The sequence below is a fragment of the Hemitrygon akajei genome, chromosome 2 (assembly GCF_048418815.1).
Source record: "Hemitrygon akajei chromosome 2, sHemAka1.3, whole genome shotgun sequence".
NCBI lineage: Eukaryota > Metazoa > Chordata > Chondrichthyes > Myliobatiformes > Dasyatidae > Hemitrygon > Hemitrygon akajei.
In genome coordinates, this window is record NC_133125.1 from 145,373,877 (window position 1) to 145,397,791 (window position 23,915).

General features: G+C 41.6%; 1 protein-coding gene across 2 annotated transcripts in view; it reads right to left on the bottom strand.

Moving 5' to 3' along the window:
* tubgcp3 (tubulin gamma complex component 3) overlaps window positions 1-23,915 on the bottom strand; it is a 135,843-nt gene that overhangs the window by 58,653 nt on the left and 53,275 nt on the right. For both annotated transcript variants that reach the window (XM_073029190.1, XM_073029198.1), the window contains exon 10: window positions 15,584-15,716. In XM_073029190.1, coding sequence (XP_072885291.1) covers window positions 15,584-15,716 — 133 coding nt within the window. The remainder of the gene's footprint in view (window positions 1-15,583; window positions 15,717-23,915) is intronic.

Below are 23,915 nucleotides of genomic sequence, written 5' to 3' on the forward strand. Positions count from 1 at the left end.
ATTTGATAAGTTTGTGGCCTGAAGTAGAAGATGACGACTTATACAGCTCTCGTTACATGCACATGCAATTCAACTCTTTGAGTGATTATGCAGAAAGATTTAAGTTAATAACTCATCTGCCTCTACTTTAGGCCACGAACTTATCAATCACCCTGCCGTGGACACTTTCTGGAGGTCCAAGATCCGTATGTTCCACCACCGCTGAACTAAGTGTATAAATGTAGGAGGGGACTATGTTGTAAAATAAATGTGCTAGGTTTTCTAAAATTGACTCCTTCTACCTCAGGCCACGAACTTATCAATCACCCCTCATATTTCACCTTAGCAGTCCTGTAAGAGCAATCTGTTCTACTTTCAACATGTTTGGGTTTGAGCTAAAGTTAAGAGGTTGCAATGTTCATTCTTAGGAGTTTAGTTTCATCCAATCAGGATGGTAGAATTGGGAGAAGGTTCTAGAGAAAGCTGGGTGGAGAGGTTTTTGTGGCGGACACTGGTGTGGGTGGAGGTCCTTTTAGCAGGAGCTGGGAGAAGACAGGAGGAAGATGGCTGAGGATGCCGTCCCTGTTGCACAAGATGCTTTGTGCAGATGAATGGCTTCAAGGAAGAAAGACCAATACTCTTATCGGGGAGCCCATCTGTTCCAGATGGAGCCTGAGTGACATTTGAAAGGTGGTGTGGGCTTTCACACAGAATGCGGGTGCCCCAATGCGTGGTTAAAGACAACTTCAAGAAGAGCTCCAACTTATGTGCACATTGGACTGGGTTAACTATAATGGGCCCTTTTTATTTCTTTTCCGTTTCTTTTTCCTACTAACTGTTCGATAAAGCAGAAATTCGTCAATGCACTTTCTTTATAATTGTATGCAGTGGGCGGTCTGTTATTTCTTGCCTATGGGCAATTGCATGGGGGCAGTAATTACACAATAATCACACTGATCGGGGTTCGGATGGGCAAAATATCCCAACCTCCCAGGTTTGATGGGACCCAAGTCATATTGATCCAGGATGTAGAGAGTCTGAAAAGGTGATTTTCTCTCTGCTGAGTCCGGCAGCTATAAGAAAGGGGCTAACGAGCGGCATCTCTAGAGATGCCTAGTTAAAAGGGGTTTCATTAGTTTAGGCAGATTGTGTTTGTCTACTATTGAGATTTAGATGAAGATCAGACCACATTTTATGAGTAATTGATGCAGAAAACCAGGTAATTGCAAAGGGTTCACAAGCTTTTTCTTGCAAATGTATATTTGGCCCCTTAGAATACCTTTCAATAAATTACCCACAACTGGTGCCAGGGTCACTGGCCTGTAATTTCCCATCTTATTCTTACAGCTTTCCTTAAACAACAGAACATTAGCTATCCACCAATCTTCTGGCACTTCACCTGGAGCTAAGGTTATTTGAAATAGCTCTGCCAGGGTCCCGTAATTTCTGCACTAGCCTCCTACAAGGTCCAAGGGGTCAGCTTATTTGGCCCTGGGAATTTATTTATCCTAACTTGCCTCAAGAGAGCAAGCACCTCCTTCTTTGTAATCTGGATACTGTCCATGACCTCACTACTGTACTGCCTCAGTTCTATAGACTCTATGTCTCTGAGTAAAATGGATGTAAAAAATTCACTTAACATCTCTCTCATCTCTTTCCACTCCATGCTAGATAACTACACTGATTTTCTAAGAGGACCAATTTTTTTCCTTGCTATTCATTTGATCTTAATATAGCTATAGAAGCCCTTGGAATTTTCTTTAACCTTGACTACCAGAGCAATCATATCTGTTCTTTTCAAAGTTCAACATAAATATATTATTCAAATACATATGTCACTATATACTACCCTGAAATTCACTTTCTTGTGGGCATACACAGTGAATCCAAGAAACACAATAAAAACAATAAAAGACCAACACCTAACAGGATAGACAAATAACCAATGTGCAATAAGACAACAAACTACACATTTAAAAAGAGAAGATAAATAAGCAAGCAGCAAACATCAAAAACCTGAGATGAAAATTCATTGAAAGTGTGTCTTTAGTTTGTGGAAACAGTTCACTGATGGAATAAGTGTAGTTGAATGAAATTATCCCCTTCTCGTTCAAGAGCCTGATGGTTGTAGAGATAATAACTGTTCCTGAACCTGGTGGTATGGGTCCTGAGGATCCTGTACTTTCTTCCTGATGGCATCATCAAGAAGAGAGCATGGCTTGGATGATGGTGGGATGGTGGGTCCTTGATGGGTGCTACTTTCCTGCAACAGAGCTTCCTTGTAGATGTGCTCAGTTGTGGGAAGGACTTTAATTGTGATGGGCTAGTCCAGTATCTACAACCTTTCGTAGTAATTTCCATTCCAGAGCATTGGTATTTCCATGATGCAGCCAGTCAATATAATCTCTAATACATATCTCTTAAAGTTTAGCAAGCCTGATTTATCTCTTGTGTCCTCCTATATTCTTATGCTCTTCAAGCAGCTGATTTGATCCTAACATCCTATACCCTGATACCTGCCTTTTTTTTTTACCCAGGGCCTCAATATCCCTAAGTAACCAAGGTTTCCTAAACATATTGGCCTTGCTTTCTATTCTAACATGATACAGAATTTGTCCTCTCAATATTTCACTTTTAAAGCCCTACCTATTCCTAAACATCTCTCTGCTAGAATACAGTCCATCCCAATCGACACCTGCCATAACCCTTCTAATACCATCAAAACTGGTCTTTCTCCAATTTAGAATCTTAACCCTAGGATGAGTCCCATCGTTCCCCAAATTATCTTGAAACTAAAGGAATTATGATCACAAGATCCAAAGTGTTCCCCTACACATGTTGCCTGTTCTGTCTCATTCCCTGGTTTGGACCTTTACATACTGATTAAGGATTATTTTCATTAATACTGATCGTTAGATTATTTCACATCAGAATTTAGGTATAACATGCTTGCCTTTATTAGTGGAGGCATTGAGTCCAACAGTCAGGAAATTATATTGTAGCTTTATAAAACTCTGGTGAGGCTGCATTTGTTCCATTCTATTCAGGCCACCCATTAGAGGAAGGATGTGGAAGCTTTGGAGAGGAGTTTACCAGGATGCTGCCTGCATTGGACCATAAGACATAGGAGCAGAATTAGGTCATTCGGCCCATCGAGTCTGCTCTGTCATTTGATCATGGCTGATCCATTTCCCTCTCAACCCCATTTTCATGCCTTCTCCACCTAACCTTTCATATCCTGACTAATCTATCAACCTCCACCTTAAATACACTCAATGACCAAGTCTCCACAGCTGCCTGTGGCAAATCTCAAATTCACCAACCTCGGATGAAAGAAATTCCTCATCTCGGTTCTGAGGTTGTGCCCTCTGGTCCTAGACTCCCCACTAAGGAAATATCCTCTCCACGTCTACTATCTAGGCCTTTCAGTCTTCAATAGATTTCAATGAGATTCCTGCTCACTCTTCTAAGCTCTTGTGAGTACAGGCCCAGAGCCAACAACTACTCCTCAGGCATTAACTTTTTCATTTCCGGAACCTTTTTTGAGAACCTTCTCTGGACCCTCTCCAATGCCAGCACATCTTTTCTAAGTCCAGAACTGCCCACAATTCTTCAAATGAGGCCTCATAGTGCCTTATAAAGCCTCATCATTCCACCCTTGCTTGTATATTCTAGTCCTCTCGAAATGAATGCTAATGCTCCTCACCACCAACTTGATTTGCAAGTTAACCTTTAGGGAATCCTGCATGAGGATTCCTGAGTCCCGTTGCACCTGAGATTTTTGAATTTTTTCCGTTTAGAAAACAGTCTATGGTTTTGTTGTCTGCATCAAAGTGCATGACCACACACTTCCCAACACTGTATTCCATCTGCCTCTTCTCTGCCCATCCTCCTAATCTGTTTAAGTTTTTCTGCAGCCTCCCTGCTTCCTCAACATAACCTGCCCCTCCACTTATCTGCAAACATGGCCACAAGTCATTTCCATCATCTAAATCACTGACAAACAGCGTAAAAAAGCAGTCCCAACATCGACCCCTGTGGAACACCACTAGTCACTGGCAGCCAACCAGAAAAAGCTCCCTTTATTCCCACTCTTTGCCTCCTGCGAATCAGCCAATGCTCCATCCATGCTGGTATCTTTCTTGTAATACCAAGGTCTGTTATCTTGTTAAGCAGTCTCACCTTGTCAAAGGCCTTCTGGAAGTCCAAGTACACAACATCCACCAATTCTCCTTTGTCTAGTCCCCAAAAGAATTCCAATAGATTTGTCAGGCACGATTTTCCCTTAAGGAAACCATGCTGACTTTGGCCGATTTTTGCCAAGTACCCTGAAACCTCATTCTTAACTATTGACTCCACCACCTTCACAACCACTGAGGTCAGGCTAACTGGCTTATTAAATTTTCTTTCTTCTGCCTCCCTTCCTTCTGCATGCGTGAAGTGACATTTGCAATTTTCCAGTCCTCTGGAATCATGCCAGAATCTATTCATTCTTGAAGCATCTATTAATGCCCCCACAACTCTTCCGTTATCTCTTTCAGAACCGTGGGGTATAGTCCACTAGAGAGCATACGGAGTTTTCCCGAGCTACAATGGTTGAGGGGAGACCAGGTGAATATTATGAGATTAAGAGGCAGATAGACAGCTGGTATCCTTCCCCGAGGATTGAAATGACTAATACTGGAGGGCATGCATCTAAATTAAGAGGATCAAAGTTCAATGGAAATGCGAAGGGCGTGTATCTATAATGTGCTGTGGGGGTGGTGAAGGAGGCTGTATTACAGCAAAGGCATTGAACGAGGCTCTTAGGTACATAAATATAAAACCATAAGATACAAGGAGCAGAATTAGGCTATTTGGCCCATCAAGTCTGCTCTGCCATTTCATCAGTACTCAAGATGTGCACAGCACAAATGGCACTTGTATTTACAGTCATTTTTAATCTCTCCCTCTGCCTGTGTAGAGTGCCCTCCTGTTTCAAAACATCCACCATTGTCCCTGTACCAAAGAAGACCATGGTAACATGTCTGAATGACTGGTGTCCTGTCAGACTCACCTCAATAATAAGCAAATGCTTTGAGAGGCACATCAAGGACTACATATGCAGCATGCTACCACCCAAACTAGACCCCCTACAATTCGCCTACCAACACAACCAATCCACAGACGATTCAATAGCCACTGCTCTACCACACCTGGAGAAGGATGCTTATGTGAGAATGCTGTTCTTGGACTGCAGTTCAGCATTCAACACCATAATTCCATCCAGACTCGACAAGAAGCTCAGAGACCTTGGCCTTGACCCTGCCTTGTGCAGTTGGATCCTGAACTTCCTGTCAGATCACCAGCAGGTTGTAAGAGTGGGCTCCCTCACCTCCAACCCTGACTCTCAACACAGGAGCCCCTCAGGGCTGTGTACAGAGTCCCCTCCATTACTTCCTGTATACCCATGACTGTGTCGCCACCCATGGCTATAATCTGCTAATTAAATTTGCCAAAGACACTACAATAACGAGGTGGCCTACAGGGAAGAAGTCCGGTGTCAAGAAAACAACTTGTCCCTCAGTATTGCAAAAACAATACAGCTGGTTATGGGTTACAGGAGAAGAGAGGGGCTAACCCCTATTGACATCAATGGATCTGGGGTTGAGAGGGTAAACAGCTTTAAGTTCTTCAGCATCCACATCACCGAGGACCTCACGTGGTCTGCACACACCAGCTGTGTGGTGAAAAAGGCACAACAGCGCCTCTTTCACCTCAGACAGTTGAGGAAATTTGGTATGGGCCCCCAAATCCTAAGAACTTTCTACAGGGGCACAATTGAGAGCATCCTGACTGGCTGTACCACTGCCTGGTATGAAAACTGTACCTCCCTTAATGTTCTATTTATTATAAGTTATTATAAATTACTAGGATTGCACATTACACATTTAGACAGATGTAATGTAAAGATTTTTACTCCTCATGTATGTGAAGGATGCAAGAAATAAAGTCAATTCAATTCAATTCATGGCTGATGCAATTTTCTGGTTAAAGAATCCCACAGATTCTGGTTAAAGAAATTGCTCCTCATCTTGGTTCTAAAAGGACGTCCCTATATTCTGACACTGTCGCCTCTGGTCTTAGATTCTCCCACCACAGGGAACATCCTCTCCACGTCCAATTTATCACGGCCTTTCACCATTCGATAGGTTTCAATGAGGTCACCATACATTCTTCTGAATTCCAGCGAATACAAGTCCAGAGCCATCAAATGTTCTTCATATGTCAAGCCGTTCAATCCTGGAATCATTTGGTGAACCGCCTTTGAGCCCTCTCCAGTGTCAGCACATCCTTTCTAAGATCAGGGGCGCAAACCTGCTCACAATACTCCAAGCGAGGACTCACCAGTGCTTTATAAAGTCTCAACATTACATCCTTGCTTTTATATTCTAGTCCTCTGAAATGAATTCTTCCTTTTGCATCACAGACTCAACCTGCAAATTAACCTTTAGGGAATCCTGCACAAGCACTTCCAAGTGTCTTTACCTCAGTTTTTTGGTATTTTCTCTCTATTTAGAAAATAGTTAACCCTTTCATTTCTTCTGCCAAAGTGCATGAGCATACACTTCTCGACTGTGTTCCATCTGCCACTTCTTTGCCCAATCTCCTAATCTAAATCCTTCTGTAACCTCTCTACTTCCTCATAACTACCTGCCCCTTACCCTATCTTCACATCATCTGCAAACTTTGCCACAAAGTCACCAATTTCATTATCCAAATCAATGACATATAACATAAAAAGAATCAGTCCCTACACAGACCCTTGTGGAACAACACTAGTCACTAGCAGCCAGTCAGAAAAGGCTCTCTTTATTCCCACTCTTTGCCTCCTACCAATCTAGTTTGTCCATGCTAGAGTCTTTCCTGTAATACCATGGGCCTGTAGCTTGTTAAGCAGCCTCGTGTGGCACCTTGTCAACGGCCTTCTGAAAATCCAAATACAGGCAGTCCCTGGGTTACCAACGAGATCTGTTCCCAAGTCTGCCTTTAAGTCGGATTTGCATGTAAGTCGGAACAGGTTAGCCTATCCTTTGATGCCTTATGCCCTGGTGCACTTTCGAAATGTAGGTCCTTTCAGGCATAAGCCAGTCTCATCTGCATTAAATATTTGGTCTGGCAAATAACCTCCCTCCTCGATAATTTTTTTTTAACATTTCAGGAAAATCACTTGCGGCACTTACATCAGCACTTGCTGCTTCACCTTGCACTTTAATATTATGTAAATTTGTACTCAATTTGAAACGATTGAACCAACCACTACTCTCAACAAATTCTTCACCACAGAGAGAAATAAACACGAGATGGGAATTATCGATCCATAATTTTAACTTGTTTACTGCATCCATCAATGGAACAGAAACACTGCGGATTCAGCAGCAGCTGAGGGCAGTGGTTCCTGAGCTCCCCCGGGTCCTAAAGTCCACCGCACTGAGACAGGTTAAATAAGGTCCGGAGCTCCACCAGGTCCTCAAGTCCACCACACTGAGACAGGTTAAATGGGACACACTCAACACACTGTTAAAGGCAACATGATCTGACTTAAAATGGCAGACCGCATTCTCCTTCCTCGAGCCGATGAATTTTTAATATAAATTCTAAGGCTGAAATGGTTGCCACAAGAGGACAAAGGTTTATGGTGCTGGGGAGTAGGTACAGGCCTAGTAAGTTCTAAGGTAGGGACATGTTTGGCAACTTTGTGGGCCGAAGGGCCTGTATTGTGCTGTAGGTTTTTCTATATTTTCTATGTTTCTAATAGGCTTTATGGCAGGCCGTTTGTAAGTATGAGTTGTTCGTAAGTCGGATGTTTGTAACTCGGGAACTGCCTGTACACAACATCAACCAATTCTGTCTACCCTGCTTGTTATTTCCTCAAAGAATTCCAAACTTATCAGGTAAAATTTTCCCTTGAAGAAGCCATGCTGACTACGGCCTATTTTATCGCGTACCTCCAAGTACCCTGAGACCTCATCCTTAATAATCGTCTCCAACATCTTCTCAACCACTGAGGTCAGACTAAGGCTACGTTCACACTAGACCGGATAAATCCGTAACCAAAGCTTTTTCTCTTCATTTTGACCCTTTGTCCACAATGAAACGGCGTTTTCCTCCCCTGAAAATGGAGCTTTTCTAAAACACCCTCCAGAGTGCATAAATTTGAAAACGTTGATTAGGCAGAGTAGTGTGGACCGGGTAACTAGAGATTTTTTAAAACACTGTCATGACATACCAGAACAGATGGTGGTGGCAGCGTGGCATTTCATTGTTTTCTTGAATGCAACCCCCCCCTCCCCCACAACCTAACAATTTCAGAACAGATGGCAACAAAACTGAAGCCAGAAGAGTTAGAAATGTACTCCCCAAATACTTTGGCCCATAACTTACTGAATAAATAAGCACACTCACTTTGCCCTGTTTTCTGTCCTTGCTTGTATGAAGGTGGTTTACCTATTTATGCAAGTACTTCTCTGACAACAGATGTGTAACAGCCTAATGTAACATCGTATGGAAATAAAAGATAACACTGATGCAGACATGTTTTATACATTTAACTAGGTGCTTTATTAATGCAGCAGAGTTAGTCTTTTTGTTCAATGTTCATCGTCAGCCGGATCATACTGTCTGTGAACCCCTTGTCGGTTGCCTCCATACACTCCAGTATTTGTTTTTTTTAGTTTTAAGTCCTCCTGCGTGAGAGCCAACAGCTGTCCGTCGTTTGGCAATATCCTTTTAAGTTTTTCTAGTCTGTAACTGCACAAACGCGCACTTTCATAGCGAGATTCGACACCAAACATGTTTTCTGTAGATGCGTCTTGCACAGATTCAGGAAGAGGAGATTCGCCCAAATACCCATTTTAATGTGCACGGAGGTATTTTCAAAAATACCTGGTGTGGACGCCTATTGTTTTTATGCGAAACCGGCATTTTCAAAATTATCCGGTCTAGTGTGGATGTAGCCTAAGTGGCCTGTAGTTTCCTTTCTTCTGCCTCTTTCCTTTCTCGAAGAGTGGAGCGACATTTGCAATTTTCCAGTCTTCCGGAACCATTCCAGAATCTAGTGGTTCTTGAAAAATCATTGCTAATGCTTCCGTGATCTCTTCAGCCACTTTTTCAGAAATCTGTGGTGTAGACCATCTGGTCTGGTTGACTTATCTTCAGACCTTTCGGTTTCCAAAGAATCCTCTCTCCAGTTATGGCAACTTCACACACTTCATGCCCGACACTACACATTGCTTCCATTTACAAACCAGCTACCTAACCCTCAGCACTATTACCCGCCTTTCCTACGATACTTCTTGCATTTAAGTATATGCAGCTCAGGAACTAGTCGCATCATGCTCAACCTTTTGATTCCTAACTTTGAGGTCTTACCAACATCTGCCTCCATAATCTCTCCACTAACTATTCTGGCGCTCTGGTTCCCATCCCCCTGCAACTCTAGTTTAAACCCCACCTTGCAGCATTAACAAACTTTCCCATTAGCGTATTAGTCCCCCTCCTGTTCAGGTATAAATCGTCTGTTCTGTACAGGTCCCATCTTCCCTGGAAGTGAGCCCAATGATCCAAAAATATTATGTCACCCCTCCTTCACCACATATTAAACTGTATAATCTTCCTAGTTCTGGCCTCACTAGCATGTGACACAGGTAGCAATCCTGAGATCACAACCCTGGAGGTCCTGCCCAACTCCCTGAACTCCCCAGGCAGAACTTCGTCACTCGTTTTACCCATGTCATTAGTACCTACATGGACCATGACTTCTGGCTGTTCACCCTCCCACTTGATTTGAGAAATCCCAGAACTTGGCACCCAAGAGGCAAAAAACCACCCAGGAATCACATTCTCACCCACAGAACCTCCTATTCATTCCCATCACCAGAGCATGCCTCTTCTCCCCCTCCTTCCCTTCTGAGTCACAGAGGCAGACACAGCACCACAGATCTAATCATGGTGACTTTCTTGTGTTAGGAAATTTCCCCAGCACCCCCCCCCCCCCCCACAGTATCCAAATTGATATACCTGTTGTTAAGGGGGTGGCTTCAGGGGTACTCTGCACTGGCTCCTTAACCCCCTTCTCCTTCCACTCACTGTGACCTGCACCGTGGCTGTAACTACCTTTCTATATGTCTTATCTATCACCCCTTCAGCCTCCCAAATGATAAGGAGTTCATCCAGTTCCAGGTCCAACTCCTTAATTCGGTTTGTTAGAAGCTGCAGCTGAATGCACTTCTTGCAGTTGTAGTCATCAGGGACACTGGAGATCTCCGTGACTTCCCACATACTGCATCTCACTACCCTGCCTGTCATCACTACTGTCATAACTGAGCAGATATGAAGATGAGAAGCGAAAAAAACCTGAGCTTTCCTTTGCTTTCTCTGAGTGAAGCCTCACTTTGCTGAAGCCTTGAAGAGCTAAAGCCTTAAGATCACCATTCTGACTAAGTCCACACAAATGATGTCCACTACTCTCGCCCTTGCTTTCTTTTAATTTGCTCCTACTAATCCATTCCAAACACTCTTCAGTGTATGGAGAGAATCGGATCATGTGTACACAGGAGGGATTTGTTTAATTAGATGTCATTAGCTTAATTAGTTTGGAACATCAGTATGTGTCGAAGGGTGCATTCCTAATTAGGGACAGTTAGAATGGCTTTGGGGATGGCAGGCCAAATTAACTTAATCTGATTTTTTCCAAAGAGTGGCTCTATCTGAAACACTGTGTTCGTTTCTGGCTGACACACTTTAGGAAAGATGTAGCCACCAGAAGGAGGTTTCACAAGAGATTTACCAACATGATTTCAGAGATGAGGTATCTATGTTTTGCAGGTATACTGGAGAAATACTGAGATTATTGTCCTTCAAACAAAAGAGATTGCAAGGGAGTCTTGAACATTAAATGGTTATACAGAGTGGACAGGGAGAAACTGTCCCCAGAAATAGAAGGTTTAAAAACCAGGAAATAGAATGAAAGTGATTGGCAAAACAACTAAAAATAACCCAAGGAACTACTTCATTCCAAGAGTTGCAATGTGTTGTTGGGGCTGGCAAAAGATTCAATTATAAAGGTAGATTGATTTGTTCTGTACTAAAGCAAGGTGGGCAAATGTCTGAAAGGAATGAATTTGGAAGGCTCTGGGCAAAGGGCAAGCAAGTGAAAGTAACATGAATGCCCTTACACATAGATTCAGTCAGCCAAATAACCACTTATTAATGAAGTTCTGCATTTCTGTGTGTCGTATAGGGAAGCCCTGTGGCCATTCACCTCAAATAACAAGTATATCGGGCTTGCAGAGGAAAGCCACAACAATCAGCAGGCTCTGAAGTGAAGGGTGGAGAAGAGGAAAGCAGTGGTGATGGGGTGTTCAACGTGTAAGGAAAGAGCCAGAACCAGAACAAGTCTCCTGGATGGTTCATGGTCTCCCAAATGCCAGGGTCAGAGACATCTCGGATGGAGTCCATAGCATTATTCAGGGGGAGGGTGAGCAGAGGTCATGATACATATTGGTATCAATGATGTAGCTAGAGAAAGGGATGAGGTGCAGAGGAGTGAATAAGGGAGTTAGGAAAGCTAAAAAGCAGGACCTCCAGGGTAGTAATCTCTGTATTTTGCCTGTTAAGAAAAGGAAGATTGACACATGAATGCGTGGCTGAAGAGTTGGTGCAGGGAATGTGATTTTGGTTTGTGGATCATTGGGGAAGTTATGATGATCTACACTAAAAGGGACAGGTTACACCTGAACTCGGGAGAGGGACAAAATGTCCTAGCAAGCAGGTTTGCTGGAGCTGTTTAGGAGGGTTTAAATTAGGTTGGCAGAGGGATGGGAACCAAAATGATAGGGTAGACGATACAGCAATTGGTGTAAAGGTAAATGAAGTGTGAGGAAGGATGGGCAATGATTAGGGCACAAATGCAGTCAGTTGGATGGACTGAAATGTGTTTAATGAGAGAAGTATCAGAATCAAGGGTAATGCACGCAGAATTATGATGATGTGGCCAATACAGACTTGGCTGTCACAAAGACAGGATTGGCTGCTTGATGTTTCAGGGTTCAGATGTTTCAAAAGGGACAAGAGGTGAAGGAAGTGGCATTGCTAATCAGGGATAGTATCACAACTGTAGAAAAGGAAGATATTGTGGAGGAATTGCCTAACGAGTCAGTGTGGGTAAAAGTCAGCAACAGGAAGGGAGCAACCATTCTTTTGAGAGCCCCAAAATAGCAACAGGGTCACTGAGCAGCAGATCAGTAGGCAGATTTTGAAAAGCTGCTAACAGAGTCGTTTTCGTGGGAGCCTTCAACTTCATTAAAATTGATGGGAAACTTCCTAGTGCAAAAGATTTAAAGTCTGTCCCGAGCCTTATAGGCTCATCAGGCTGGTGTTTATGCCGGTTTCCGTGGCGTGAAGCAACTAAGAGTATGAGACTACCCCCCCCCCCCCCCACCCCAGAGAGGACGCCAGTCTATCATGTATCATGAGGTTAACCCCCAGCATTTTTGCCAGTACCCATTTTTAGCTGGGTAGACTGCAGCAGTGTGTGGTTAAGTGCCTTGCTCAAGGACACAACATGCTGCCTCAGCTGGGGCTCAAACTCATGACCTTCAGATCATGCAAAAGGTTCAGATGGGGCAGAAATTATGAGGTTTATCCAGGAAAGAATCTTGACACAATACAAGCATAGGACAATTCAAAGAGAGGCCATACTGGATGTAATACTAATAATGAATCTGTTCAGATGACAGATCCTCTGTGGAAGAGTATTTCAGAAATAGTGATCACTAATCTTGAGCATAGCCTTGAATGAGGAAGAAAAGATGTTCAAAAGTACTTAAAAGGGGAGTGCTAACTACAATGGTATTAGATAGGAACTTGGGAACATAAATTAGGAACAGATGTTCTCAGGGAAATGTATAATGGAAATGTGGAGGTTATTTAGGAATACTTGCATGGGGTTCTGGATTGGCTTATCCCACTGAGACAGGGAAAGAATGGTATGGTGAAAGAACCTTGGTTGACAAGAGAGTTTCAATATTTAGTCAAGCGGAAGACATAAGTATACTTACGGTTTAGGATGCAAAATTGTAAGTAGCGAGGAAGGAGCTTAAGAAGGGACTTAGGAGAGCTAGAATGGGACAAGTGAAGGCCTTGGCAAGTAGGAGTAAGGAAAACTGCAAGGCATTTTTACACATACGTAAGGAACAGGAGGATATGGAGAGATAGTTAATGAATACTTTACTTCGGTGTTCACCAGTGCAGGGGTTCCCAACCTGGGGTTCATGGACCCCTTGGTTAATGGTAGGGGTCAATGGCATAAAATGCCCCTGTCGTGTGTGGCTGTTTGGGTGTGTTAGAGCATGTTGATATTAGTAAAGTAGTATTTTCTTTCCAATATTTTTATTAGTTTCTACATAGAAGAATACTGAGTACAAGTATATATAAAAGGTTAAAGAGATTTAAAAAACCTACCAGTTACATTATATCTGTTCATAACAACAATCTCATTACCCCGTATACATGTAAGTTAATCAATAGTTATATTGAAATATACTAATTTATTACAAAAAAAACCTAACCCCTACCAAGCTGTTTATTAAGGAGAAAAAAGGTAGAATACCTTCTTATATAATAAAAATTAATAATAGCCAACATCTGAATATAAACAACAAATTGAAGGCTTTGAAAATAATTCAGAAAAGGTCCCCACAATGTTTGAAAGTCTTGACGAAATTCAGAAATTGAACATCGAATCTTCTCTAAATCTAAGCATGACATAATGTTGCATAACCATTGAGCACGAGTAGGAGGGAAAACATCTTTCCATTTAAACAAAAGTGCCCTCCTAGCTATAACAGAGCTAAAGGCCAAAATATGTAAATCAGATGCCTTCAGCTTAATATCTTGTTCTGCAACAATACCGAATAGGCCGCCAGAGGGTTAGGCTTAAAATTGACTTTGAAAAGTAAGGAAAAAGTTTGAAAAACTTACTTCCAATATTTTTTAAGACTCGAACAAATCCAAAACATATGAATTAATGAAGCTTCTCCATTATTACATCTGTCACAGTAGGGAGATATACCCGAATAAAAACGAGATAGCTTATCCTTAGTCATATGAGCTCTATGTATCACCTTAAATTGTATGAGGGAGTGACGAGCACATAGCGATGAAGTATTAACCAGTTTAAAAATTTCATTCCAAGTTTCCTCAGATATTGATGTCTGTAAATCTTGTTCCCAGAGACTCTTAGCTACATGGATTCAGAATCAGAATGCCCACAGAAGGTTGGACTTTAAGTGCTTCAGTTGTTCAACCACACATAACAATACAGCCAAATAAAACAGCATTGCTCTGGGACCAAGGTGTAAAACACAGTACAAACAGTCTCATACACCAGAAGCCACCAACAGCAATAAGACATAGTCACATAAAGTAAAGACAGAGCCCAAATCCCTAAGTGTCATGACCTGTAGATTGATGGTGCATGGGACACAGTCCTGGAGCCACATTACTGCAAGAACATATCATATGAGAGGAGATTGAGTGAGCTAGTGCTTTTCTCATTTGCAGCAAAGGAGGATGCAAGACGACTTGATAAAGGTGTATAAGATTGTGAGAGGCATAAATAAAGTGGATAGCCAGTACCTTTTTCCCCCCAAGGTGGCAATGGTCAGTAGTAGAGGACATTTGTTTAAGGTGAGTGGAGGAAAGTTCAGAACAGATGTAAGAATTGTAAGAATTGTTTTTTTTTAAAACAGAGTGTTACGTGCCTGAAACACTCTCCTGGGAGTGGTGGTGGAGGCTGTCACAATAGGGACATTTAAGAGACTCTGAGATGAGCACATGACGTAAGAAATAGAGAGTTATGGGCTTTGTAGAAGGGAAGGTTTAGATTGAGCATGGAATAGGTCATGCAGATAGGCACAACATCAGTACTGTGCAGTACTGTTCTATGTCCATCTTCTATGACTACACCACAACACTCTGTATCATTAAGTATAAACCTTGCTAAAGAACTCAGGAGCTAGTTCAGCACTGCAGAGGGCTACAAACTCAGCGAGCTCCATCCTTCCAGCATTGAAGACATCGTCAAAAGGCAGCATCCATTATTAAGGAAGCCCATCAGCCGGGACATACAGTTTTCCTTTTACTACCGTCAATTATTTATTTTTTATATACATTTCTTGTTGTAATTTATAGTACCTTTATGTATTGCACTGTATTGTTGCCACAAAACAACAAATTGCATGACGTACGTATGTCAGTAAAAATGAACCTGATTCTGAATGTTTTGTTTGCAATGTCATGTCCATGTTAAAAGGTTTTGTTAAGGTCTATTAATCTGAATTCACATTTAATTCAAAAATTCACAAGATCAATAACAGCATCTTCCCTATATTTAAACATCCAATTCTTGTACAAAATGGCAGTGAGTGTCAAAATAGGGTAGAAGACCTTGTAGACTCCCTTTTGTCACTGTTTGATTTCTGTTAATATATTTTCTTTTTTTTTACTTGACCATCTAACTTTAATTTCAAATAATGTAGTACTCTAAAACCATGCTGATTACCTTGGCAATGATCAACAAGGGCTGCAAGTGTCTTGAGTCTGATCTTGGGATCGTATGTCCAGATGAGTAGGCGCCGCAACGTTAGGGTGCTTTCCAGTCCAACATTCACACCTTGGTCATCTTCTACTTGTATCTGGGATTTCAGGTTTGAGAGTAAAAACAGACAAATTTGATTAACAAATATACTAATTGAAGAACAGGGAAGTTAAAATGCATTGAAAGCAGTACTTAGGTGCATTGACTAGTGGAATTCTCAATACAAGCACACAAGTTCAAGCTCATGTTTAGTTTATTGTCATTCAACCATATACACTTATACCACCAAATGAAACAGTGTCCCTCCAGACCAAGTTGCACAACACGGTACATAAAACTCACACACAACACAAAGTAATAATACCACAAATAACTTAAATAATTGGGGCATTTACAACACAAATTGAACAGTAAACAGTATAAGCTATTGCCCCTTCATACATGCTGAGACCTGGGTGGTGGTGTGGAGTTCAGAGGTCTCATGGCCTGGGGGAAGAAGCTGTTTCCCATTTTAATAGATCTTGTCCTAATCCCATGGTATCTCCTGCCCAAAGGTAGGGAGTCAAAGAGACTGGGGTAGGGGGACAATGTTCATCTATTTAGCAAACATAACTAGAATAAACTAGGTTCTCCGCTATTCACCCTGAGCACAAAATACTGATAATCAGGCAATTACACATTCCACAAATCACAATCACCCAACTTGAAAACAACTTACCAACTCCTACTCTTATTTCTGCCTCTTAACCAATTCTCAATTATTTTGAGGAGGGTTTCCATGCTGTCCACCACAAAAAACAATCCCAGTCACTTACTCCACAAATCAGTTTCTCCTGTCCTTGCTTTTGCATACTTATTAGCTTAGTCTTTTTTGTGTTTCTCACTCCATCAATCTCACTTTTGTTTCTTACATTTCATTTTACAAAGGAGGCTTTTCAATCTATTCTGTTCATGCCAGCACTCCAGTAAATTCACATCAGCCCCATTCCACCAGTTAATTCCCAGTATCTATTGTCTCTCACATGCCCATCAACACTGCACTGATTCACCTATCACCCACCTACACGAGGGGTAATTTAGAGCACCCAGTGGATCAAAACCAGCACATCAATGGGCCTGGAGAGGAACATTGATTACCTGGGAGAGTTCAACGTGCAAGCTCTGCATTGACAACACTGGAGTTCAGGATTCAATGCAGGCTGCTGGAGCTGTTCACTGCAGCACCACTTGCTGCCTGCACACCCTATCTGACTAATTACCAGGGTAATTTTCCCAGTCACAGAGTAACACAGCATTGTAACAGGCCCTTCGACCCAACTGGTGCATGCTGACCACAGCATCTTCCCTGCTAATCCCAGTTGCTTGCTTTCAGCACTTAACCTTCCAAGTTCCTTCCCTCCATGCATCCATCCAAATGCCTCCGAAATGTTGCAATTGAACCCGCCTCGACCACTTCCTCTGGCAGCTCACTCTAGGTGCTCACTACCCTCTGTAAAGAAGTTGCCTCTCAGGTCTCTTAAATCTCTCCACTCTTATCTTCTATCTGTGTTCTCTAGCTTTCAACTCCCCAAACCTGGGGTGAAAAATTATGACCATCCACCTTACCTATACCGCTCCACGATTTTACTTACTTCTGTGAGGTTACCTCTTATTCTCCTATGCCCAAGGAATAAAGATTCAGTATAGCCAACCTCTCTCTATAACTCAGGCCCTCTAGTCCAGACGGAATCTTCGTAAATCTCTTCTGCACCCTCTCCAGCTTTGCAAAGTCTCTCCCGTAACATTGTGACCAAAACTGCACACGATACTTCAAGTGCATCTCGCCAACAACTTACACAAATGCAACATAATGTTTGTACTCTTAAACTCGATGCCTTGGGTTACAGCTCTTTTATGATGTTATAGACCTTTTTCTTTTGATTTTATATAATCTTGAATTTCTATTATTGGCTGAAACATTACCTGCTGATTTTTTGTAATTAAAGAAATAATTCTTGCATAAAAGATAAGTTAGTAGGTTGAGGGGATGGTGTGGCCCTGTGTATGAGAAATAATATTAAATCATTAGAAAGGGATGACTTAGGATCGGAATGTGTAGTCTCTGTGGGTTCAGTTAAGAAATGGCAAGGGTAAAGGGATCCGAGTGACAGTTGTATACAGGCTTCCAAACAGCAGCCGGGATGTGGATAACAAATTACAGCAGGAAATAGCAGGAACCCTCAGAGAAATGATCTCAATGAAAATTGAGGAGAAATTAAATTCCAATGTATTGGTAGTTCAATGGAAGAAAGGAAATTACAATGGCATTAGAGGGGAACTGGTCAAGGTGGACTGGAAAGGGACACAAGCAGGAAGGACAGCACAGCAGAGATAGCTGGAGTTCTTGCGAAAAATGAGGGAAGTGCAAGACAGATGTATTCCAAATAAAAAGGAATTTTCAAGTGGAAGAAGGACACTACCATGGCTAACAAGTGAAGTCAGAGCCAAAGTAAAATGAAAAGGGAGAGCATACAAGGGAAGACAGAGGATTGAGAAGCTTTTAAAAACCTGCAGAAGGAAACTAAGAAGTTCATGATGAAGGAAAAGGTGGTTTATGAAAGGAAGCTGGCGACTAATATCAAAGAAGATACTTAAGTATATAAAGGGTAAAACGGAGTTGAGGGTAGATATAGGACCAGTAGAAAATGACGCAGAGATGGCAGAGGAACTGAATGTGTACTTTGCATTAGTCTTCACGGTGGAAGACATCTGCAGTACAGTCGGCCCTCCTTATCCGCGTGGGATTAGTTCCGGGACCCCCCGCAGATACTAAAAAATGCAGATGCTCAAGTTCCTTATATAAAATGGGGTAGTATTTGCATATAACCTACGCACATCCTCCCAATACTTTAAATCATCTCTAGATTACTTATAATACCTAATACAATGTAAATGCTATGTAAATAATTGATATACTGTATTGTTTAGGGAATAAATGATAAGGAAAAAAAAAAGTCTGCACATGTTTAGTACAGATGCAACCATTGTAGCTCTTCTGGGAGTGCTGATGCCGCCTCGGCTGATCCCAGTTCTCCCATGATCTTTAAGTTCTTGAGGCTGTAGCACTTTACATAGCTAGCCAGCCATCCCTTACTAGCCTTAAACTCCTTCCTCTCACTCACAAGTAGCGAACGAACGAGACACGAGGTGAACAATGCTCAAACAACGAGTAATACTTTTAATCATCTCTAGATTACAGTACTTATAATACCTAATACAATGGAAATGCTATGTAAATAGTTGTTACACTGTATTGTTTAGGGAACAAGGACCCTTTGGAAGAGACTCAATAATACTAAAGTCAGGATCTGTGGAAGTTAAGGGCTGAGGACCACTTTGACAAACGACATGCCACTTTTCAAAAGATCTAGGATTTCTACTTTCTCGGCAAGAGATAGCACCTTACACTCCCTCTTAGCCTTTGAGGAATTGCTTTGACCACTTAATTGCTTTTTAGGAACTATTTTTTCACAGAAGCAAAGTAGCGACCGAATGAGATGCGAGGTGAACAATGTTCAAACAATGAGTGCTGGAGAGAGAACTTCCGGTTTTCCGGATCTGCGACTGCTTGAATCTGTGCATGCGGAACCCGCGGATAAGGAGGTCCGACTGTATACCAGACATTCAAGAGTGTCAGGGAAGTATGTATTCAAGTGAAGTATGTGCAGTGAAAATTACAACTGAGAAGGTGCTCAGGAAGTTTAATGGTCTGAGGGTGGATAAATCTCCTGGACCTGATGGAATGTACCCTTGGGTTCTGAAGGAAGTAGCTGGAGAGACTGCAGAGGCATTAACAATGATCTTTCAAGAATCAATAAGATTCTGGCATTGTACTGGATGACTGGAAAATTGCAAATGTTATCAGCTATTTAAGAAGGGTGGAAGGCACAAAAAAGGAAACTATAGACTTGTTAGCCTGACATCAGTGATTAGAAAGTTGTTGGAATCGATTGTTAGGGATGAGATTACGGTGTATCTGGAGGCACATGGCAAGATAGGCCAAAGCCAGCATGGTTTCTTGAAAGGAAAATCCTGTCTGACCAACCTACTGCAATTTTTGAGGAGATTACAAGCAGGGTAGACAAAGAAAATGCAGTGGATGTGGTGAACTTGGATTTTCAGAAGACCTTTGAAAAGGTGTCGCACAGGAGGCTGCTCAGCAAAATAAGAGCCCATGGAATTACAGGGAAGTTACTAGCATGGGTGGTGCATTGTTGATCAGCAGAAAGCAGAGAATGGGAATAAAGGGATCCTATTCTGACTGCCTGCCTGTTACCTATGGAGTTCCACAAGGAACAAGGGACCGCTACTTTTTACGATGTATGTCAATGATTTAGACTATGGGATTAATGGATTTGTGGCTAAATTTGCCGATGATACAAAGATAGGCAGAGGAGTGGGTAGTGTTGAGGAAACAGAGAGCCTGCAGAGAGACTTGGATAGCTTAGGGGAATGGGCAAAGAAGTGGCAAATGAAATATAAGGTTGGAAAGTGTATGGTCATGCATTCTGGTGGAAGAAATAAACAAGCAGGCTATTATTTACATAGAGAGAATTCAAAATGCAGAGATGCAAAGGGACTTTGGAGCCCTTGAGCAGGATACCCTAAAGGTTAACCTCCAGGTTGAGTCGGTTGTGAAGAAGGTGAATGCAATGTTGGCATTCATTTCTAGAGGTATAGAATATAAGAGCAGGGATGTGATGTTGATGCTCTATAAGGCACTTGTGAGACCACACTTGGAGTATTGTGTGAAGTTCGACCTTCACTAATCCGGCACCACTGGGACCTGAGGAGTGCTGGATTAGTGAAAATGCCAGATTGCAGAAGGATCACATTAAGCAATAGCTAATCGCCTCATCATACCTTTAAGATATCATGTAAATCAGTACGTTAGAAAATAATGAAACAGAAATATTAAATGAGTAGCAAGTGAAATTTTAATAAAGCAATATACTGTACAGGCACAGATAAAATAAAGGATACAGGTAAATGTACAGGAATTAACTTATACAGAAAAGTTAAGCACTTCCGCTTCTAAAGTGAGACACTTAAAATACCTTCAGGCAAAGTTACATGTCTGCAAGTGTGCGGTTGTCACACTGCACAAAACTGTAAGCCAATAACACTGCTTGAACCAATGAAGCCAGCCTTCGCTATAGTCACACTCATAATCTAGTCCTAGTTCTTCATGAAACACTTTTGCTTGTTCCTTCACCTTATCTCCAAATAGTTCAATACCTTTGCTTACACAAAGATTAAACCACGTTATCAGCACTTTATCAAGTTCCGAATTTCTTCCGTCTTTCATTGTTTTTCTTACACACATCTGTTTCTTTGAGCCACTATCAGCAAAAAAAGTAGCATTTTTCTTTCTGTTTTTTTATATCGTACACTGTGGAAGAGCCAATGTTGTAACACTCGCACTAGCTTTTCACCGATACACAACTGTCCAGTTTTTTCAAGAGTTCAACCTTACCTTTAATGGATAATGTGCGGTGTTTTCGCTTCACAGCACGAGGTGCATTTCCTTTACTCACTGGGGCCATAATTGGGGCCAAAAAAGAGCAAATGATATTAATAAATGCAGGAAAACAAGCAGGAATCACCTGTCTATGCTTACAAAAGCAGGTCAACATGTGAACAGATCTAGCACAACCAAAACAATGTGCAGCAGATCGGTATGGAGGCCTGGGAAATTTGAAATCAGTGCCAGATTATCGAACGAAAAGATTCACAAGAATGATTCCAGGAATGAAAGGGTTACCATATGAGGAACATCTGGCAGCTCTTGGGCTGTATTCCCTGGAGTTCAGGAGAATGAGGGGGGAGAATCTCATACAAACATCCTGAATGTTAAAAGGCCTGAACAGATTAGATATGGCAAAGTTATTTCCCATGGAAGGCACAACAAGAGGGCACAACTTACGATTGAAGGATGTCCATTTAGAACTGAGATGCAGAGAAATTATTTTAGTCAGAGGGTGGTAAATCTGTGAAATTTGTTGCCACAACTGGCTGTGGAGGCCAAGTCATTGGGTGTACTTAAGGCAGAGATAGATAGGTTTTTGATTAGCCAGGACATCAAAGAGTATGGGGAGAAGGCAGGAGAGTTGGGATAATTGAAAGAATTAGATCAGCCATGATTAAATGGCAGAGCAGACCTGATGGGCCGAATGGCCTACTTCTGCTCCTATATCTTATGGTCTTATAATATAGACACAAGAGATTCTGCAAATGTTGGAAATGCATAATACTATAATATTACTCAATGCTTGTCTGTTGTTATTTTAAAGCAGCTTCCCAATCTACTATTGCCAGCTCATGACCTTGGACTTCACTTTGTTGAGTCTTATGACAACGGGTTTGGAATAGAGTTTATCTTTCAAGATCTGATATAACATTGTAACAATTCTTTAATTATCAAAACATTAGTTACCCTTTCTCACTGCACAACACTAGATCCAAAATCTTTCATTACCTTATTGCCTTCTCAGCATTCTGATTTGAAAAAGACATTTTTATACCGTCGTGGCATCTGCCTTCTGCATTATTCTAGCTAAGTCTGATTTGAAGTCCTCCATGACTCTTGTATCATGCTTCTTCCTGCACATCTATTTTTTTGATTTATGTTATGCTTTACATATCAATAACTTTTCAGGATCTATACAAAATTCCATCCAGTATTGCCCACTTCTAATTGTTTCTTGGCTCTGCTTTTTGGTTTTCTTAGCAATGATCCTTTGCCTTTTCCACGTTATTTAATATTAACTCTAAAACTACTCCTTGTTCATTTTCCATAAGTTAGTTATCCTGTAATATTTAATTCCCAACATTGAACACTTCACAAACACATTGCTGTAAAGGCTACTCATATATTTACTTGTGTTATTATTTCATCTACCTTATACAGTACGCTAATTGACCATTGTACCTCCTGTACCTATAAATACCCATCTATATCAAGGTTCAACATGTGCGTTCAGAGATGCTCTTCTGCACATCACTGTTATAATGTGTGGTTATATGAGTTACTGTCACCTTCCTGTCAGCATGAACCAGTCTGGCCATTCTTTGACCACTGTTAAGAAAAAGTTATCAGTGGTCAAAGTAGTCACAGAACTACTGCTCACTGGATGTTCTTTTATTTCTCGCACCATTCTCGGTAAACTCCAGGCCGTTGTGTGTGAAAATCCCAGATGATCAGCAGTTTACCATACCATCTGGTACCAACAATCATTCTATGGTCAAAGTCACTTAGATCACATTTCTTCCCCCATTCTGATGTTTGGTCTGAACAACAACTTCTTTGTGGCTGCATGCTTTCATGCATTGAATTGCTGCCATATGATTAGCTGATTAGATATTTGCATTAACGAGGTGTAGAGCTGCTTCTAATAAAGTGACCATTGAGTGTATATTCATATGCTTTGACACCTAATATCTGTATTGAGCATATACAGACATTAGCCATTAAACTTTGGCTCCAAATTAAGCAAAAATAAAATGGAAGCTTTCAATCCTCCAGGTTAACATCTTGAGTTTCTCAAAAGGGCTGTGTTATGTTCTAATGTTGTATGAGCTCCTACCACAATGAAGGACCTTGGAGTGTAGGCTACTTAAACACTGTCATTTAGGACAAGATTGACCTACTGAAGTTGGAAATTCAACAACATATGAGTGCAACCTACGTGGTTTGACTGGGATAGGCAGTTGGTGATATTCATTTCTTAGAACTTTAAGCTTGCGACCCTCTGAACCTTAGCAATGTTTATGTAAACTGGACTGTGTGTTCCGCAACCCCCTTCTTTCTGAAGTCAAAGACTAGCTGTTTTGTTTTACTGACATTGAGGGAAAGATTGTCATTATGACAACATGCCACCAAGCTCTGTATCTCCTTAATGTACTCCGTTATTTGAGATTTGTCCCATTACAGTGGTATCATCTGCAAACTTGTAGGAGTTAAAGCAGAATCTGGCTACGCAGTCTTGAGTGCATACGGAGTAGAGTAGTGGGCTGAGGACACTGTCTTGAGGAGTACCAGAGGCGAGGAGAATCATAGCAAAGGTATCCTTATTGATTTCAGCCAGCAAGTCAAGAGAGGATTATTGATCCATCTTTAAGTACATTAGGACCTTCAGCACCTCATCTTCTCATTAACGAGCTGGGTCCCACACACTTGCCAGACAAAATTAATAGTTCTGGCAAATATTCCTGCCAGGTTATTGGCCTCACTTCAGTTAAAATGCAACATGTCCCT